At 34.0% G+C, this 21,850-nt stretch overlaps 1 protein-coding gene across 3 annotated transcripts in view; it reads right to left on the bottom strand.

Moving 5' to 3' along the window:
- Positions 1-246: 246 nt before the first annotated feature.
- The window catches only part of PDS5B (PDS5 cohesin associated factor B), a 182,073-nt gene continuing 160,469 nt past the window's right edge, over positions 247-21,850 (bottom strand). Inside the window, exons 26-35 of one of the 3 annotated variants that reach the window (XM_044927354.2) lie at positions 20,372-20,486; positions 18,516-18,648; positions 18,060-18,179; positions 16,978-17,040; positions 16,265-16,410; positions 14,779-14,884; positions 7,628-8,067; positions 7,428-7,535; positions 4,529-4,667; positions 247-3,018 (exon numbers count right to left, since the gene is read on the bottom strand). In XM_044927354.2, coding sequence (XP_044783289.1) covers positions 2,983-3,018; positions 4,529-4,667; positions 7,428-7,535; positions 7,628-8,067; positions 14,779-14,884; positions 16,265-16,410; positions 16,978-17,040; positions 18,060-18,179; positions 18,516-18,648; positions 20,372-20,486 — 1,406 coding nt within the window. In that variant the 3' untranslated portion in view covers positions 247-2,982. The remainder of the gene's footprint in view (positions 3,019-4,528; positions 4,668-7,427; positions 7,536-7,627; positions 8,068-14,778; positions 14,885-16,264; positions 16,411-16,977; positions 17,041-18,059; positions 18,180-18,515; positions 18,649-20,371; positions 20,487-21,850) is intronic. The other 2 variants (XM_044927352.2, XM_044927353.2) reach the window with 2 other exon arrangements.

The raw sequence follows: 21,850 nt of genomic DNA, 5'->3' as shown, positions 1-21,850 counted from the left end.
ATATAGATTCACATAAATAAAATAATACAATTATATATTAGCTTCCATGTTTATTCAACTTCACAGAAAATCCAAAAATGTGTCTGAAAATTGGTTATCTACCTAAATACCAATTGTTCATTATGGTGACATAATACTATATGGTAGGGGACATATGCCTAAGTTAAACAAATTCTTAAATTCCTGACATTCTTTAAGTGGGCAAAAGGAAATCTTAAAAATCAAACTTAACAAGTTGTAAGAAAATACAGAATGTAATTTAACCTTTAATGCCTGGAACAAGTTTTACAGCCACATTTGTAATTTACATATACAGTGGAGATCACTGAAAAAGCTTCCTGTTGCACTGCAGCAAGAAATTTTATTATAATGTAGATTAAACGGATTTGCTACAGAGTGCAGCAAGATAACCTCACTGAAGAATCGTAAGATTTTCATAGTGGAACTTGTTACAATGAGTTAAATATTTTCTTAATTTTATACAGTACATATTTTCAAAATGAACATTATCACTGAAGAGTTTGCTAACCACTGTTAGCAATTAATGTTTTACACATACTTAATTTTACTTTAGTTATAGTATGTGGCTCTCCAAATGTTAGTACATGAAATGTTAAGTTTAAACATAATAATAAGATAATCCCCTAAGATTACTCAGGACATCAAAACTTTGATCATTATTGCACCTATTTTTCTACAGAAAAATGGAAAATTTACATTGTAATCCTCCCAAAAAGTGAACAGACAAGTTATAAAATCACAGACTCATTGGCATTGAACAAAATCTACAATGAGCATTTTGTGTGAACTAATGTACAGAATTAAATGTGCAATGAAATTTGGTTAACTATGATCGTGCAAATAAAAATCCTCCACAATCATTTTTTCACTATGTTTTATAAAATGGTCTTAAGGATATACTTTCATAAACATTTCTGGTGCAATTTAGTCAAAGACAAAAATACAAAGCTATCCCTTATTCTTTATTTTATCGATTTAAAAACATGCCATTGTACTGCTGAAATAGAAATAGCGTGTTTGGGAGAATCGAGCTAATGACACGTTTAAAAACCAGCTGTATATTGGTCCAACATTAGCTGCCTTGATACATAGCAGCCTCCCATTATCACTGGTGTCAGTAACTGTTGTAAATGAAGAACAGTTAAATATTGAGAGATTAAGACACAATTCAAAACTTTTTTTTTAAATAAAAGGCCCTTTCATAAACATGAAGAAATTTTTAAAAGAAAAATAATCACATCAATTGTGAGTATACACCAGAAAACAGTAAACCTCATTTTCCAAAATAGTAGTTTCTTTATTATATCCCCCATCTATTATAACCAATCTTGGAAATATACCTTAAACATAATGGTATATTTAAATGAAAATGCTCCATTATTCACTGTGATAAATAAGTTAGAATACGATTTTCTTTTCTGATGGGAACCATGAAAAAAATGAAAGAACAGCACCTGAAATACTAAAATGAATGTAGGTAAGCATTAAGTCATACCCTATATGTTTTGGTTGAAAATACAGTTCACAAAACTGTATAAAGGATACTGCCTTTGTTTCTATATTTTGTAGATTACAACAAAGAAAAGAAGAAAGATATGCTCTAAACGCAAATAAATTTCCACTTCTCTCAATCTGGACAAGTGGAATTTCATTCAAAGTTCATAAGCCTGTGGTACCTACAGTAGCTCATATAGTTGGATATATCACTCCCACCCTGCCCCTCCCCCCCAAAAACAATTTTTGGCTCCAAAATAAAGTACAATAATAAACTCTTGATGAAAAACTATGTTATGGGGCAATCTATCATATACTATGGCTAAATATGAATTTACAGAAAAGAGCACATCCCATTTTCAGCACTTTTTCATAAACATGCAACTCACTATAAAATACAAAACACTTGCTTTCAAGAACAGCTTTATAAAGACACACTGCATCAATAAAATTTTTTTCTTCTGATTAACTTTACACTGTTATGGAGAAACGAAACATTTCTAATGTGTATATATCAGATTTTATATTATAGTGTAATAATTTGCATTTTCTGAACATAACGTTCAAGAGGAAGTATCTATACACAATAACATTCTAGACTATCAGAAACTAATTCAAATTACAGAATTTTATTGATACAGTAGATTAATAAAAACTGAAAAGGGATGATAAAACGGGATAAAGAATTCAGTACATTATTTTAATAACACACTCTTTAAAATTAAAATATTTTAAATCTCTCTCTTTTTAAAATTTTCATTGCATGACAGGCCAGAAAATTCTGGGACCAATACTGAGGTGTAAAATAATCAAACAACTTCAGGACTGTTTCACCATTTGTGCGGCGTCCTCCCATCAGAGGCATGATTCAGGTGTGATGGCAGACCACTTAGCACCTCTGCAGATTAAGGATGCCTGGGAGTAAACACCAGCTAAGAGACGTACGGGAAAGAGAGCATTTCAACTCTCCAACAAACAGTGACATCAAGAAAATGACACCATTTGTTGAAAAAAAATTTTTTTCACAGTAAATTGCAGAGAATACAAATACATACACTGACAGATTACTGCTTAAGATCTATCCTAACGAACTCTTTTCAAATCAATAGATCCAATACACAGCTGGGCACTGTCAGTTTAAAGCCGCAGATAAAAGCTATACAAGCACTTTAGAAGTCAGAAACATTAAAAAAAAGAAAGAAAGAAAAATATATTTACAAGTTTCTTCTTTAGTTTATGTCTACATAGCCATCACACATTAGACTCTTTCACAAGACTCCACAGTCAATGTTGTCACCATGCGCATGGCTAAAGTGTGTGACCACAGACACATGAGGTCATCAGAGTAAGGTCCAACTGTCCACTCTTCAGCAGTCCCATTTTGTGCAGCCAAGGCTTTACTCAGCCTGAAGCTTGACAACCATTTTTTCCAAAGCTCTCACACAGAAAGTTATTAACGGCATCTGTTCATCGCCTTTCTCTTTTAGAACCTCGCCGCCGCACCTTGAAAGAAACATCAACAGGTGTAATTACCATTGTTTTATAACCAATTATTATTCTTAACATGTTCCTGATAGTCCTTTCTTAAAATCTTTCTCCTACATTAACTTTCTGTCTTAGCATTACATACATGAATGCTCATGAATAGCCTTTCCCAGGATTAGCAAAAGAGAAAATATTTTACTTTTCTGTTTAATAATTTTAAAGAGAAATGAACAGAAGTCAACGTCAACAGCAAAAAACAATGACAAATATCACCTTGTTATTTATGTGTCTGTAGTAAAGGGTATGAATTTAGGCTTATAGCTACCTTTCTCAGAAATTACCTATTGAGTTTGGATCATAACCACTATCAAAAACATATAAAAAATGTGGCAAGTACATAAAATTTCAGATAAAATAAGTTTAGTATTATCAAGAGGAACACAAACTTATAGTTTAGTTTTCCTTTAATGAAGCCATCAGTTACTATGTACTCATCAGCCTTATTTTTATACCTTCCCCCCATAAAAACCCTTTACAAGCCAAACTAGTTTGAGACCATAATTCAACATATTTTTTTCCTCTGGTCTTCAACTAATTCAGATAAATGAATCCTGATGCAGACAGAGGTGCTGATTATATTAAATAAGACAGAGAGGCAGGGGTCAACTCTGGGGCTTGATCACAGGACACACGTTTCTCAAACAAAAAACTGCAACTAGCTGAGCTGATCCACAGATTCGGCATGAATATTAGCAATATGCAGCTCTTACTTAGATGCATCAATTATATTTCTTCCAAAGAGAAAAATCGGAGATGTGACAGGCAAAGTCATTCATTATTTTATTTTATTTATTTATTTATTTATTTATTTAAATTTTATTTTATTTTTTAAACTTTACATAATTGTATTAGTTTTGCCAAATATCAAAATGAATCCGCCACAGGTATACATGTGTTCCCCATCCTGAACCCTCCTCCCTCCTCCCTCCCCACACCATCCCTCTGGGTCCTCCCAGTGCACCAGCCCCAAGCTTAGGAGGCATCACATTCCTACTTTTGTGAAAGAAAGGTCTATTGCCAATTTTTATGAATTCCAAACGCTAATTTTATTTGAAGACATGACTTTATTCTACATGACTGACTAACTTCTAGTTGCTACTGAGAAACTCAAACAAAAAACTTACACGAAATATTACCAAGAGTATATATAACAGATACTGGGAAAACTTAAGTGCATGCGGTGTCGTCCTGAGACTACCACTTGCTCTTCTCTGTATTCAGTTGTACACTGGACATTTACACTCTCACTAGGCTACGTCCTCACTTGGTTTCAGGTTTTCATAAATGATATTTTCTCCACAATCTAAGCTGATAGATGAACTAACACACTACAAACAAATGAAAAAATACATATATATTCAGAATTATTAAGTAACGGCAAGTGCTCAAAGAATCTGACCACTTATCAACTCTAATTCTACTGAATACATTCCATACTATCACACATGGCACTTTAAAAAACACATACATTTACTGTAGAGACTTCCTCTTCTTCTGTTTCTTCCTGTGGATTTTCATCATTGACAGGAGAGCTACCCTGAAACACATCTATTTCTTCACTTGAGTCATTTTCTTTAGTAGCTGCTTGTTTAGAGCGTCCTACACGGCTAGAGTAAAACACAGGTAAAATAAAATGAGCATTGTGATCTTTAAGTGGTAGTTTACTTCATAAGAGGAAATGCTTTAAATACTTCATAAACTTTCCTTTATTATCATTTTTACCCTGAATTACCCTGTAAGCCAAGAAATATTTTTCTTACATTCTAAACCCTAAACCAGTACTTAACCCTAGATTGTACTGTTATTTGGTAGATAACAAATAACAAAAGTCAGGGTGACTGAAACCAACGCCATAAAGGATTTTAAAATATAACCCAAAGTCTACTCTTCCTTTTATCTTTCCCAAGTCTGTAAAAGGCATCTATGTCTACTGAGTCACTCAAACCAGAAAATTTAGAGTCTTCCTTAATAGCGTGCAATTCTGCGTCTGACCTAAAGATTCTACTTGTAAAGAAATCTCAAATCCATTCACTTCTCTCCATCTTCACTGTTACATCATACATATTTCTAAACCATTCTCATCTTTTGCCTCTAAGTAATCTTTTAAAAATGTAAAACAGCTGATGTCAACACCCCTGAGAGAGGCCCCTACTATACTGAGAGTAACTGCATTAACCTCCTTGATAAGTACATAAGGACCTTTAGACTGGCCTTGCCTACTTGTCAGTTCTCATCTTTTTCTATACCCCAATCCTCTGAAACTACAATACAGCAAAAACTTTGCCTTCCTTCGGCTCTCTGAATTTGTCAAGATTTTTCCCACTTCAGAACCTTCCAAAACAGGGTCCCCTCCACCTGAAATGTTCCTCTCCCTACTCTCTAGAAGTCTAACTCCTACTGTTCTCAAGGAATCAACTTGAGAAATCAATTTGTTCTCAAGGAATCAACTTTCCAAAGAGAAAACTTCCCCAGTTCCCCAGCCCTCTCATTACACTCTCTTACAGCACCCTAACTTTGTCCTCCAAGGTACATTTCACAACTTATTATTTCACATTCATGTGTGATTATTTAATAACTACATCCCCTTTTAGATGGTAAGTACTATAAGGATGTCTGTTTTCTGTCACTATATTCCTTAGCACCTAATACTCTCTGATACATAGAAGATACTCAAAAATATGTAACAGATACCACCATTTAATTAAACATATATATCTGTTGGTATTTAATTTAGAATTTCCTAATCATTTCTATAAGCAATTGAATATATATACTGTTTAATCTGTACTCAAGCCAATTTACTCAAATTTACTTACTTGATTCAGTTTTTCAGAATTAACAGAAGAAAATACAGGGAAAATAATACAATCTTGCTCAATTCCACTAAGATCAGAACAAGAAAACAAGCAAATCGTAACATATGTGATCACACTACCTCTAAAGAGGGGCTTTCCAGTAAAAATAAGTTAGGCTGTTAAGACAGGATCATAGACACTCTCTCTGTGTTGATTTTTTTAACAAGAAAATACTTGCTTCGTTTAAAATATTCCCATGAGGAGAACTTGTGTCATTTTACAAGATAACATGATAATCATACAAGCCCTTCATTTTATGATGCCCAAATATAAACAAATTAAAGTTACAAACATGAAAGATATTCACCCTATTATTTTGTTATAAAATTAATCATCGAAATTTAAGCTATCTTAGGAATTTTTTTTTTTTAAACAATCATTTTTTTCCATGGTTGAACACAAACACATTTATAAAGCTGCCACAAAAATGTACTTACCTTTACTTTTTACATGAAGGAAAATTAAATGGAAAAAGGTGGGAAGTACTAGCTAGATACTTGGTAACTTTTCCTATGGAATACATAGGAACAGGAAAAACTATGAACTGAGTGTTTAACCAAGGTGTGCTGGCAACTCTGAAAAGTCAAGCCACTGAAGTATGGGATTACTTTCAGAAAAACTGTAAAATTTCTAACAGACAACATTCTACTCTGTTTTTGCTTTAAATGAGAAAGAAAGTGCCAAATTTACAAATTACAACATTGATGCCCCTGCCACTTTAATAATCTTGGACATAGATTTGTTACTGTAACTCTCCTATAAACGTGTACTTGTGTGATCATCCAAAACTACCTATATGTAGATACAGATGTGTTAATTTGATTAGAAAACAAACAATATCAAGACATCAAAAGCTTGAGATCACTATGTGATAATTTCCACCAATATACTTAGGAAAAATGACTTTCCTACACTGATCAAAGAATGAAAGCAAAAGTGTATAAGCTATTTTTTTAAAGCTGCTGAGGAAAGATGGAAAACCTGTGGTGTGGAGTAACAAGAAAATGTGATCTATGCTGTGATTATTTAAAGATACGCCATCGTCTCTTTAGGTACCAAAAAGTGTGTACTGGAAATAATAGACTATTTGGTATTTATAACCATTTGTCTAAAACCTATAAAAATGTACAAATGTCACCAAAGGATGATTGGGATATCAATCACCTAGGTAAGTTTACAAAAATTTTATCTTACCTAGTATACTAGGCTAAATATATGGGTGGCTCAGACAGTAAAGAATCTGCCTGCAGTGCAGGAGATCTGGTTCGATTCTTGGGTCAGGAAGATCTCCTGGAGAAGGGAATGGCAACTCACTCCAGTATTCTTGCCTGGAGAATTCTTCCCTGGAGAATGGACAAGGGAGCCTGGTGGGCTACAGTCCAGGGGGTCACAAAGAGTTGGACACGACTGAGCAACTAACACTTTCACTATGTATTGCTATACTTAGAAATTTATGAACTCTTGCAAAATAATTTGAAACTGGTTTGAAACTTAATATTATTTACAACTTACACCTTTTTGGGGGGTTTTGATGGTGACGGTGTTTTTGACGGTCCTCCTCGTCCTTTCTGTGGTGTGGACTGTGTGGGTTCAGCTGCACTAGTGTCAGGAGACTCTGCTCTGCTCTGGGGAAGACCCGGATGCAGACAGCACCAAGTTATGATTTACAGTACAATAACGGATGCATGCAGTTCAGAGTTGCACACACTTACCTCTGCTGTGCTCTCCTTGAAGTCCGGTGCTGTTTACTTTTTGACTTCTGCTCTGTGTTTCCACTTTGTCTTTCTTCTTCCTCTTCCTCTTCTGCTGCTGAAGGTCCAGGTTTTTTTTTGCTTCCTTTTTTGGATGTTTTCATCGTTGGCTCTTCTTTGGGTGTACCCCCACCAAGAGGTTTTGGTGGTCGGCCTCGTTTACCTTTTTTTGGTGGACTGTTCTGTTCATCCTCATTTTCTAGTATATCTTCTTTGAGCCTCTTTTCCTCAGGCCACTGCTGTTCGTCTGACTCTGAAGCTGTATGGCCTCTCTTTCGTCCACGCTGACTGCCTTTAGGTTTCTGTTCCTGTACCAACTTGGAAAGGTCATCCATGCCTAATTTCTCTTCTGAATCTGTTACAGGTGTCTTTTTCCGGCTTCTTGGTTTGTCCAATTCAGACTAGGAATAAAAGCCACGATTTCAAATATAAAACTTAGTATACATTATTAGTGTGTGTGTGTATGTGTATGTGTATATATATATATATATATATGTTCAAGAATAAACAAACGAACAAAATCTGTTATCCACTTCAGTTATAAGAATGTACCTAAATAAGGTCTAGAGGTTTTAAGCATGTCAGAACCATAACTACCTACTTGCTTTTATTAACAATTTTCTAATATAAAACATAATCTGGGGGTAAGAGGGTAAATTTTTATTCTTACTCAAGCCAAAGAGCCTCAGATGAAACCTCTCAAGATCAGTAGATGATTAGATGATAAATTTTTCATGAAGAGCTAGTCCATTAAAAAGAACATTCTAAATTCAACGCTTAAAAGGAGTCATAGTTCAGTACTCATTATGAAGAACTGCAGTTGTCTCTCATTAGTATCTGTTGTCTCTACCAAGTTTTAATTGGCAACTTACTTTCAAATATTTCACAAATGTCTATACTGTTTCAATAATAAAATCAATGTATTTTCTTGGGAAAAAAAAATTCATCTGGTCTACTAAAAAAAGAGAAAAAGCCAAATTCAATGCTTAAATAATAGACAACTACACTGAGTATAGTGGATCTGCATTTGATAGTCAATTTAAGTAATCCTAATTTTATCACACAGTGTATATAATAAGACATAAATATCAACTATGTAATGCATAATGCATACACATCATAAAAGAACTATTTTATTTCATAAATGGAGGTTGCAAGATACAAAAGTTAAACATATTCATCATTTATTAAAAATTCTGAAAACATTTCTGAATCGAAGATATCGCTTCTTCCCAGATACAACAATACAAAAATCACTGACTTTCAAATTTAACATAAAATCCCAGTCTACATTCACAGAATTTAAGCCTTGACTCGTAGATGGAGATTCTTTAAAGAAATTCTTCAAAGAAACAAGGAAGAGTTATGTATGAATTTGTAATTTTCTCCATAGGTATACCATGCATGTAAAACATATTAAAACATGTTTGTAGTACTAAGTTAATTTCCAAATGGTTTGTTCCAATTTACATTCTTAAAACATCAGTGAAAACAAAAATTATCAGATTACTTATAATTCTTCACATGTTTAATTAGTCATTTATGTTTCCTATCTGTGAACTGCCTAGTTATGCCCCTTGTCTGTTTATTGGAGTTTGAGTTTTAATCTACAATATTCTACACTTTGGTGTATACTTTAGATTTTATTTCCTGTTCGTTGTAAACTGAATTGTGTCCCCACAAAATTCACAAGCTGAAGTATTCTGATATTCTTTGGAGATGGGATCTTTGGGAGATAATTCTAAAAGTCACGAGGGTGGGGCCCTCATGATGGGATCAGTGTCCTTAGGAAAAGAGACACCAGAGAGATCTCACTGTCTCTCTCTCTCCACCAGCTTATTGTTGTTCAGTTGCTCAGTCATGTCCAACTCTTTGAGACCCTATGAACAGCAGCATGCTGGGATTCCCTGTCCTTCACTGTCTCCAGAAGTTTGCTCAAACTCATATCCTTTTACCACTGATAAGAACACAGCAAGAAAGGAGGGTGTGTGAGGGTGTGTGCGTGTGTCTTCAGTAGTGTCCAACTCATTGTGACCACATGGACGGTAACCCGCCACACTGGTCTGTCCACATAATTTTCCAGGCAAGAATACTGGAGTGGGTTGCCATTTCCTACTTCAGGGGGTCTTCCCCACCCAGGGATCGAACCCAGGGTAACCATCTGCAAACCAGGAACAGAGATCCCATCAGCAACTGAATTGGCCCACACTTTGATCTTGAACTTTCCAACCTCCAGAAATAAGAGAAAATTTGTGTTGTTCAAACCTTCCAGTCTATGGTGTATTGTTATGGTAGCCTGAACACACTAAGACATTATCATATTTTGTTTTAGAATAGGATGTGAGTTGAGGTTCTAAACTGTTTTACCTACTCCCACTGCCAAAGATACATCCAATCACTTCAAAATCAATGATATATTATGCTTCCTTTACTTTGTATTATTTTTCAAAAACAGTAATATTTCTAGGTATTAGTAAAATACTATGCAACAAAAGCACAGTATTTTACTAATTATAACTAAGTATGTTTGTGTTTGGTTGGGCTGATTTTATCATTACTCCTCCTTTGCATCCATTTATTCTACCCTTGAGCTTCCTTGGTGACTCCATGGTAAAATACACCTGCTAATGCAGAAAGACACAGGTTTGATATCTAGTCTGGAAGATCCCCTGAGAAGGAAATGGCAACCCACTCCAGTATTCTTGGGAATATTGGAAATCCTGGGAAATCCCACAGACAGAGAAGACTGGGGGGCTATAGGCCATGGTGTCACAAAGAGTTGGACACAACTTGGCAGCTAAACAACAACATTCTTCGCCACGATCTTAAAATCACACTGGAATTTTACAATGGCATTTTCACTTAGAACTGTCATCTTTTTTTATTCATTTATCCCATGAAGGAATATGGCATGTCCTCTCTCTCTTCTATGTTTCTCAGTTTTGATATTTTCTCCACATAGGTTCCTCCTTCTTCTTTTTAAGGTTATGTTTAGATCCCTCTACCTAATTTCACTGTAACAGTTATTGCTGTAAAGTAAATCTCTTTTCCCCCAAGTGTCTATCTGATATAAAGTAAAATGACTGAAGTTAGTTTTATATATATATATATACACACACACACACACACACACACACACACACACACACAAACATACATCTACCATGCTAAATTTAGTTTCTCTATTGCTTCTTCTTATTTTTTTTAAGAGTATAAAAATAAATATCTCTTCTTTTTCATCGTCATACTTTTGGTTCCTATTTCATGTCTTTCAGAACTGGCCAAATATTCTAGAACAATAACAGTGGTGATAACTGGTTGTATGTTTTGTTCCTGATTTTTAATAAAAATGCTTCAAGTATTTTGCCTTTAAGAATAATAATTTTGACCAAATCACTGACTACTGACTTCAACAGATAAAACTTTTAGCATATAATGAAGTATGTTTCTAGCATTAATTTACAAAGAGTTCACTTTTGCCAAGAATGAAATTTTATTTATAATCTTTTATTTAGGATGTTGATTTGTTATATAAAAAGATTTTTTAGCATTTAAATTATCCTTGTATTCTGGGAAGAAAAAAGGCATATAAATGTTTGGTTTTAATTTGTTACTATTTTTCTAGAGTTTTGGACATAAATTAAAAATTAACTGTCATTACTTAAAGAAGGGAAGAAAAATATTAAAATAAAACTAAAGTTTCCAATTATAAATATTACAATTCATTTTGACGTCCAAAGATCTGAAAAAAATGGCTGAAATCTTAATGTTCTGGAAAAGGCTGGTGGTAAAAAGGAAATTCAATGTCTGTTTTATTGACAGTATCATAAAATAATCTAGCTTCCTAAAGCACTAAATTCTCTAATTTTTCATTTGTACTGTACTGTTTTCAGAACAGAGGGGGTATAAAATCGACATCAGAAGTAAGAAATGGGGAAAATGTTAATTGTAAAACTAAATTATTATTGTTCAGTCGTGTCCAATTCTTTGCAATCCCTGTCTTCATTATCTCCTGGAGTTTGCTTAAATTCACATCCATTGGGTTGGTTATGCCATCCAACCATCTCATCCTCTGTGGTCCCCTTTTCCTCTTGCTCTCATTCTTTCCCAGCATCAGGGTCTTTTCAAATAGGTCAGTTCTTCGCATCAGGTGGCTAAAGTATTGGAGTTTCCATTTCAACATCAGTCCTTCAATATTCAGGACTGATTTCCTTTAGGATGGACTGGCTGGATCTCTTTGCAGCCAAGGGATGCTCAAGAGTGCCAACTGTTGTGGTTCTCCAACACCACAGTTCAAAAGCATCAATTCTTCGGTGCTCAGCCTTCTTCATGGTCCAACTCTCACATCCATACATGACTACTGGAAAAACCATAGCTTTGACTATATGGACCTTTGTTAGATAAGTGATGTCTCTGCTTTTTAATACATTGTCCAGGTTTGTCATAGTTTTCTTCCAAGGAGCAAGTGTTTGGAGCCCAAGAAAATAAAATAAGTCACTGTTCCCACTTTTTTCCCATTTACTTGCCATGAAGACTGGATGCCATGATCTTAGTTTTTTGAATGTTGAGTTTTAAGCCAGGTTTTTCACTCTCCTCTTTCACCTTCATCAAGAGGCTCTTTAGTTCCTCTTCACTTTCTGCTGTTAGGGTGGTATATCATCTGCATATGAGGTTGTTATTTCTCTTGATTCCATCTTGTGATGCATCAAGCCTTTAGTTCCTCTTCACTTTCTGCTGTTAGGGTGGTATATCATCTGCATATGAGGTTGTTATTTCTCTTGATTCCATCTTGTGATGCATCAAGCCTTTAGTTCCTCTTCACTTTCTGCTGTTAGGGTGGTATATCATCTGCATATGAGGTTGTTATTTCCCTTGATTCCAGCTTGTGATGCATCAAGCCTGGCGTTTTGCATGATGTACTCTGCATAAAACTTAAAAAAGCAGGGTGACAATATACAGCCTTGTCATACTCCTTTCCCAATTTTGAACTAGTCCACTGTTCCATGTCTGATCTAACTGTAGCTTCTTGTCCTGCATACAGGTTTTTCATGACAGGTAAGGTGGGCTGATATTCCAATTTCTTTTTTTTTTTTTCCAATTTCTTTTAAGAATTTTCCAGTTTGTTGTGATCCACACAGTCAAAGGATTTAACATAGTCAGTGAAGCAGAAGTAGATGTTTTTTAGGAATTCTCTTGCTTTTTCTATGATCCAACAGATGCTGGCAATTTGATCCCTGGTTCCTCTGCCTTTTCTAAATCCAGCTTGTACATCTGGAAGTTCTAGGTTCACGCTCTGCTGAAGTCTAGAAGGATTTTGAGCATTCCCTTGCTAGCATGTGAAATGAGCACAGCTGTATGGTAGTTTGAACATTCTTTGGCATTGGAATGAAAACTGACCTTTGCAGTCCCGTGGCCATATTTAATATAAATGTACATGAACAATAATTTTGCAGTGAAATTTCAATGTGAAGCTGGTAGTATACAAAAAAGACAATACTTTTCCACTATCTATCGGTCTTTAAACTCAACTTCTGTCTCATAATGTCAGCTCTCTAAAGACATTTCAGTTGGAACAAGCTTATTAATAAGGTTCTTCTGAAAATGGACGCAAAGTTACACAAAAGATGGCAAAAGCCTTATTAACTACACATATCAATCTCAAAAGCTTATAAATTCAGAACTGTTCTGTGTAAACATGGACTTTATTCTGCATTGCTCCAAAATGTAGACTAGATATGGAATTTATAGGATAACAAAATATTAACCATGTTTTCTAATTTGGGGGGGAAGAAGAGTAATATATGTGGGTGTGGGTAACCTACCTGAGGTCTCCAACAAATGGGAGAAATTACAGGCTTTCCACTTAAGGCATTTTCAAGCACATGGTAACTAACTCTCATAAATTATAGGGAAGGAATTTCTGCACTAAGGGAGAGGTCAGATTAGAAGACATAAATAGCTTTTCCCACTCAAGGATTCTTCTATAAATCCAGATAACAAGGTTCCTTTCTGGCTAAGCAATCAATTTTTAATTCTGCTTGGGTGAAATTTTTAAACAGCCAATAATAATCAGAATTAATACTATAGTTAGGATTGAGTAAGAATTTTAGAGTTTTAAGTACAAAGAGAAACAACTTGCTAAAATAAATTACTGGAGAAACCTGAAAAAAACTGAAAATCATTTAAACTTTGTGGGATATGTAAGTTTGGGCCACTGGAAGACAAGAAGTACAAGAACTATTTCAGAAAAAGCAATGTATTTATTAATAATTTTTCCCTCTATTAATCAAGTAGATGAAAACACATTAACTTTTATTATGATGATAATTATTAATCAAAAATATTAATATTGATAACAATGAAACAGCAGCAACCACCATTCATTTGGGCTAATTCATTTATTCTGATAAACTTTACCAGCTGAGTATCCACACTTCACTAATAAAGAAACTAATTCAGGGAACCTAACAAGTTATTCAAGAAATGTTTAGAGCTAACCTAGAAAGTCAAAATGTACTCCATTATTAATGCCATTGAGTTGTGTTGGAATACGTAACTGTATTCTATATCCATACTAAAAATGCCAAATTGTCTTCAAATGATAACTATAAATTATGTCTATAACACATATCAGTATCACTGCTATTAAGATTTAAAAACTAAACAAGGACTTTATGAAAACTGTAGCATTTCCAACATTTCCTGGAATCATATTTAGTAATTAAAGGCTCAGGAAATCAGCTAAGATGGAAGAACCTTTAAGAATTCTCATTCTAGTCTCTTCTCTAAGGCTAAGTCTAAACTCATTGTGTTTAAAGAAAAAGAAACAAACACAAAAGCCAAGCAGTTCTGAGTACAGAACAGGCATGTTTAGTCCAAAGCTTTAAAGAATAAAGACTGCTTACTAGAATGATAAGACACACAAGAAATTCAATATACTTAAATTACATGGTAGAGGATAATTATAAACTCAAATTTGTGATTAAAACCACTGAAGTAAAATCATGTCAAACTTGAAAGTAACACTCACTGGTTTCCGTGTAAAAATTATTATTTACATAGAAAGAATTACTATTATTGTACTTATTATAAAATCAAACGAAATATCTCACCCTTACAAGATCAGAGTCGTCTCTCTTGTCACTTTTTTTTCCCGGCAAAGGTGAAGACATTGTGTAATCTTCATTTTCACTGTGATCCATTTCAGAACTATCAAGCCTTTTAATACAGATACTTGTTATTATTATTACAATCAAACCTTAAAAGTTCTTCCTGTTCCCAGTGTAGCTTTATAGCTTTATGAACAAAAAGTTTCATTCTTTCCAAAAAATATCCACTTTATTTTCATGGTGGTTTAGTCCCTAAGTTGTGTCTGACTCTCTTGCCACCCCATGGACTGTAGCCTGCCAGGCTCTTCTGTCCATGAAATTCTCTAGGCAAGAATACTGGAGAGGGTTGCCATTTCCTTCTCCAGGGGCTCTTCCTGACTCAGGAATCGAACCTGGGTCTCCTGCATTGCAGGCAGATTCTTTACCAACTGAGCTGCAAGGGAAGCACTTTAATATATTTAACACCATTTGGCTATTTTCCAATCTTCTCCCTTTTCATGCCTACCTGAGATTACTATTAGCTGATTCTAGCTCCTCTATTCTCCATCAGTAACCTAGGTAATCTTCTAAAAGCACAAATTAGATCACTAGACTCTACATCTTCCAGTTTTACTTAAAAGTCAAACCAAATCCTTTACATTATCCACAAAGGGCAAACATAATCTGGCTACCTCTCAACTTCATCCCTGACCATTATTCTCTAATCCCTACTCTCCAACCAAAGTAATCTCTCATACACACCTAGCCCATTCCCTTAGAAAGAGTCCTGGTGAACAAAAAACAACACAACTTAGAAACTAAACAACAACAAAAATGCTAAAACTAGTTAAACTGTAAATTATTTTCCTTTTTTCTTTAGAAAATAAAAAATTGAAAGTACACAGCACAATTTGAAAGCACATTTTTAAACTTTTTTAAAACAAAAAAGTTATATGCATGCACAGTAAAAGAAATTCAAAACCACATCAGAGCATGTTCCTCCTACACTAGATTACTGTATACACTATGAAGATGTTGGGTATTCTTCCTAAAACTCTTGATGCATGTACAAGTACATGTAAATACAAATTCTTCTTAAAACCCCAAAATACTTTACACTGTTCTATTCTTTGTCTTTTCCACTCAATCACATATTGTGGAAACTCTTCATATGAGCTCATACGTCATCATTTTTTAAAGGAGTATGTATTCCACTGTATAGATGAGCTGTAATTTAAAGATTTACATTCATTGGACACTAAGTTTGGAAACCAGCTTATGTCTTACAACGGATTGCCCCAACAAGCTAAAAAATGAAAGGCTATGGAGTACCCATCTAAGCGAGTAAGCAAATACATTTACCTTGTAAATGGCTATCAGTGTTAAAATAGGAATGTACAGATATGCACTGACTTTCATTCACTGACATTAAAGGTAGAAGATGTTATTTTACATCTCATAGCCTTGGTGGATTCCTTAATGCAAAGCATGGTATTTCTTGTGTACTTACCTCCCTTTTATTCTTCCAGGAGAGCTTGGATTTGAGCTGCTGCTTGCGTTGCTTACAGTTTCCATTCGTGATGATTTTGTCTGAGATTGTTTGCCTGCTGATGAAAGCGGCTTATTAACAGCTCCTAGAACATTGGTTGTTTTGGGCTGAAATGAAAAATGCATATCTCTTTCTATTTGATAAAAGCCGAAAGAAATTTAGATGCAAAGAATCACAAATAACACCTGCCAAAGTATTTCCATATATAAACCATGAAAAGCTTGCCTATCCTTAAGCAAAATAAGAATTATAAACTGAGTATCACTTGAATAAATAAAAAACTGTATTAACAGAATAACAGTTAAGTTTCTAAGTTATCTACGGTGAGAAGGCTTACAAAGAAAGTGAGAACACAAAAAATGTATAGTCAACAATGAAAATTGACAATTAGACTCTTGCCAGGGAAGGATATGTCTTTTTACTTTAATACTACAGAATAAGAAATTTAAGAAAGAAGATACCCAGGGTTTTACCATAAGTTAAAAAATATGTTCTATATCTCAACCTACATCTATGTAGTAAAAATAACTTTTTCTTACTAAATGGAAGATACTGAATATTTGTATTTTCTTTTGATACACCAATTTTAAAGAAATACAAAATAATATAATTATACCAACAGTCACACTAAAATAAACTACCACATAAAAATTAAAACAATTTTCAAAACATACTTTTCCAGGAGTGAAAAATGATTTCATTTCTGGAGGCAGATAATTTTTGGTGTTACTGAAGTTCTGGAAGCAAGGGAAAAAAGACAGTCAATGACTTCTGAAACACTGTATCTACAAAGCAATTCAAAAGTCAACAAAGCTTAAATTAGAGCAGCTTTTGTTTTAAAGTGCATTATAAAATACATATTTATTGAAACTAAAAATCAGTTGAAACACAAAATTTCAGTCACTGATTTTAAATGCTTTAATAGCTAAAACTAACCTTGTACTAACTCTAGTATTAACACAACATTTTTGAGCTCTAATATGCTAGAACTGTAAGAGCACCTGAACAAAAACATGCTTATATAATAATACTCTCCAGGGAAGAGACCACATATATATATATATATATATATATATACTCCTTTTATCTTAATCACAAAACGGTGAATGCCTAAATGCAGACAGTCCCTTTTTAGGTGAACCTACAAGGCCTATTCCAATCTCTATACACTGGGGTTAAGATATTAACTGGTATTCTGCTAAAAAAAAAAAAGGGTAATGAATGTTTTCCTCTCACTTAGATAGACTATAAACCTCCAAGAGATTCTTAAAAATACCTTTTTTAGAATAATACTATACTTGAGTTTTCTGAGAGTGGTTTGGGAAGATCCCTGTAATGCTTCCCAGGTATTAAGCCTGCTCCAATGTCAGTTCTCTGATTCTTTCACACCAGTTAGAAATTTCAAGGGCTTATAATTTCAGACTGTATCAGCATTCTCCTTCCCGTTTTGAATCAATGGCCATTAACTCATTAATTTATCAGCTTTGATCACATTTTTGCCTGTGCTCTTAAGACTAGCATAAAACTCAGAAAACAATAAAAATTTTAGATCATTTTAACTCATTTCTGAACCTATTTGTGTCCTCCGGCTTAGCCCACATTCTGATCTTGAACATGGTTAAGATTCACGGTGACCTTTCCCCATGACATAAGTAGTGGGTCAACTCTTGACACTGATTCCTCCTGATCTTCCCACAACCTAGTGGTGACAATATTTTTTATTTCAACTTACACAAATAAATCCTAAAATAACTACCTTGTCAGGCTGGGTGAAAAAACGAGCTGGCAGTACTGGGTCTTTAGGAGATTCCAAACTATATGTGGTGCTTTTTGACATGATGATATTCATGGCAACATCACATACAGTATACAGTTTCTGCAATGGGTATTAAACAAAAAGAAAAAATCAGGTACTTAAGTTGGCAAACTAGACTCTGTGAATTAGGAGTAATTCCAGAACGTGCATTTAGTATGTAATTTTCATTACAACAGTGTAAGTTAAAATACTTATTCTATTATTGTAATTAGTTTACTAGTAACAGCATTACTACTATTCTCTACTGATTCTATATTAGTAAGTCTAATTACTAACATGAATACTACTATTTACTACTAGCAGAAAAGACTGATGCTGTCTACAGAAGTCTTATACCCTATGCTCAAATGCTTAAAGTCAATACAGAATCATAACTATTTACAAAGAATTACATACTTCATTCATTTTTGCATCATCTGGTCCTTGAGCATCTTTTGTTTGTTTAATATTTTCTACCATCTTTCTGATAAACGCATGACTATTATTTTCATTTTTAGCCATTAGTATTTCCAGAACAAACCAAAGACACCTAAAAAATACCAAGAAAAAAAATTCACTATTAAATATGGATATAATTCTAAATATAATGAACTCCAAGAGCAGAAAAAATTTAAAAGAAACAGCTAAAAATCAATAGAGAAAAAAAAAGTACATCACATACATATTACAACATATCAGCAATGTAGGTATGAGTTCATAACATCCTTTCTCAAAGTCTCACTAATTTTCCTAGGTAGACAGAAAAGTTAAAAAGAAACAGAAATGGTAGAAATAAAGCAGTGATCTTAATCCCGAGCTGTGGCAGGGATGGAGGGCTCCCTGAAGTAGTAACTGGGTCACAAAGTGAAGACTCTCATGTGCTAAGATTGACTGCGGTTCTGACTGCAGTCTTTAGGAAACTCGAACAACCGTTAAGAGTCTTCATCAATAAACTGAGGGAAAAGTCAGGGCTGACAACTTACATACTAAAGAGAAAAAAAAGTTTCACTAACTCAGTTTCAGGGTAATTATATTAAATTCTATGCAAGAAAAAAATGAAAGTCCTTTGTCTCTGTATTATGCATACAGAATGGGACAGAGTGATAGTACAGAGGAGAAAATAGGAGAAGAGGGAAATGTGAAACAAGGCATCGGTTCTAGAAGGGAAAAAAGTAACCTCTGAGACCGCAGGCATAGGTTACGGTTTCTTTTCTCTGATAGAAAGGAGATCACTCAGGGCTGTACTAGACCATTTATAAATACAGCCCCAAATATTTATTTAGTAAGTTTCAAGGAATATTTTATCATTAAAAAAAAAACCAAACCAATGTGTTCTGAGAAACAGGAATGGCTAAGTTTTCCTTAGTATAATCATACTGACATAGAATTCATTTTGGGAAAACTAATTGTTTATTTTTTAAAACTAGAAACTGTGGCAAAAAGAGGGCAAAAGCCTTTTCTCTTGTCATGAGAAAATTACCAGTAATTTAATTTTATTCTCTTGAAGCACCACAAATACTTAACTACAAAATATTTCTATGAATCAAGAAACCAAGAGTTATTTTTCTTTAACAAGAAGCTAAAAGCATAAGAAATTAATTTTTCAAAACCACAGAGGTCACCCTTTACTATAACAGAAATAGGATCTCATCTCCATTTAAGGAAGTCTTACAAAGACTTCTCTAAATATCATTATATTCCCCCATCCCACACCCTTGCAGGTATAATTCTTCTGGCATCTCAATAAGAATCTTTCAAAGAATTGCAACTGTCATAAACCTAACTTAGAGAATCAACAGTAAAGTATGGGAACAGCTCCCTGGTTATCAACTTGGCCCATTATTAAAGTAGACCATCTTTCTTCCTTATGGAGAAAGACAGGAACTGCAAAGGAAATATGCTTACCATGTGAATAAGAGTATTAATTCACTCCACATAAAAATCTATACAGTGCTTCAGAAGAAAGTAGGAAAAGATAAGAATTACAAAGCAAACTTTTTAATGGATAACTTCAATAGAAAAGAAATGCCAGACTGGCAGAGAAACAGGACAGTAATACAGTAATTATGCTAAGTTGTTTTGGGAATTATATAAGAAATGAAATGTGAAGAAATGGTAGGAAAAAAGAAAAAGAGAACAAATAAGGTAAAGAACCTTAAAGTCCTAAAAAATGAAATAAATTTAATACACTAATTATAACTGAGATTTCATTATTAGCAGGAAACGGGAAAAAACTTCAGAAAATATGAAAATGGGATGGAAAAAGTCTTTACTCTTTAACGTCTTTAAGTTGTTCAATATCCTGTACTTTGACATAATCTGGGTCATGCGCCAAAAGGTGAATTGTATATGGAACAACATACTCAGGTAGGAGAGACAATAATTTTTCTGAAAAAGAAATAAAACAAAAACATCTAGGTTAGAAAACCAAATCTTACTCGTTCTCTTTCTCTCTCTGATACTCTATTTCTTGTATCCCAATAATATACCACAATATCACTGGAAGAAAAATACACTGAAAGGTCCAGTGCTGAGGTACATCATAGAGTTTATCCAGTTATCCATCATGGCCAATATTGATATGCCTACTAAATGCACCCTGTGCCGAGCCTACAAAGATAAATATTTCAATTTTCAACAGATATGAGAAAAAGTGACCCAAACTATACTCAAGACTAAGGAACATAAAATCTATTTTTCTTATTAGGAACTCTATGTTCAACACTCCCTTGTAAGTTGCTGTGCAAAAGGAAAACAACTAGTAAATCTTTCAGTCAGTAGGGCACAAAAATAGGAAGTAAAGGTTGATACTATTTAATACAATTTGCAACATAAAAACTGACAGAAAGGAACAGACATTGTTTCTAGGGCATTTTAAATAACAATGAAGTATCTTTTCAGTTTAAATTCAAATGTTTTGATTTTTTGACTGAGATCAGTAAGGGCCATTACACATAGAAATGGAAATCCTAACTAGTTTTAATAAAGGTTACTCAAAAGACCAAGATTCATACTCTGAGCAATTCTTTTTATATTTCCTACTCTTGCAATTTTAAATCAGATGTTCAGTCTAGAGTAAAATAATGTATGTGTCAACAAGGCACCAAATTTTCTTTATTCCTATCACTGAACTCAAAGAGAATAAGCTTGTGTGTAATATTCATTTCAAGGTAGGTATAGAAGAAAAAAATAACAAGGTTCAAAATTCAGTGAAATTTAATTAAAGTCTATCAAACATGTACTGAGTGCTTACTCTTTTCCAGACCTACTATTTTAGTAGGGCTTACTATTTTAAATATAAAGATGCATAAGACTAGACACACACACATAAAAAAAGACTAGACAAAGACCTCACACTGAGCACAGACAGGACCAGGACAGAAGCCCCACTTCACCATGGACAGTACCCTGAAATAAGAACAGCTAATGACTTCTGAGTATTTCTTTGAACCATGCATTATGCCAGGTGCTTTATATATACAACTTTTTAATCATAACCACCGTAAGATACAAGTAAAACTATACCAATCTGACAAAAAGGAAACTAGGGCTCAGACTGCATAAACAACCCGCCCAAATACAACCGGTAAATGGCAGAAGTGGCACAGGTGAGATTTAACTCCAGAATCCTCAAGGCGAAGTAGGAAGAGAAAGAAAGAGGGTCTCAAAACTGTATTTTAAAGGATTCAAAAGGGGCAAACTTCTCTCCTTGGTTTTGTTTATTTGTTTGGCCAGAAGGGGGAGGCAAAATT

The sequence above is a fragment of the Bubalus bubalis genome, chromosome 13, assembly GCF_019923935.1.
Source record: "Bubalus bubalis isolate 160015118507 breed Murrah chromosome 13, NDDB_SH_1, whole genome shotgun sequence".
In the NCBI taxonomy this organism is placed as follows: Eukaryota; Metazoa; Chordata; class Mammalia; order Artiodactyla; family Bovidae; genus Bubalus; species Bubalus bubalis.
Note: the sequence above shows the minus strand (reverse complement) of the source record. Positions and strands in the feature narration are given on the sequence as shown.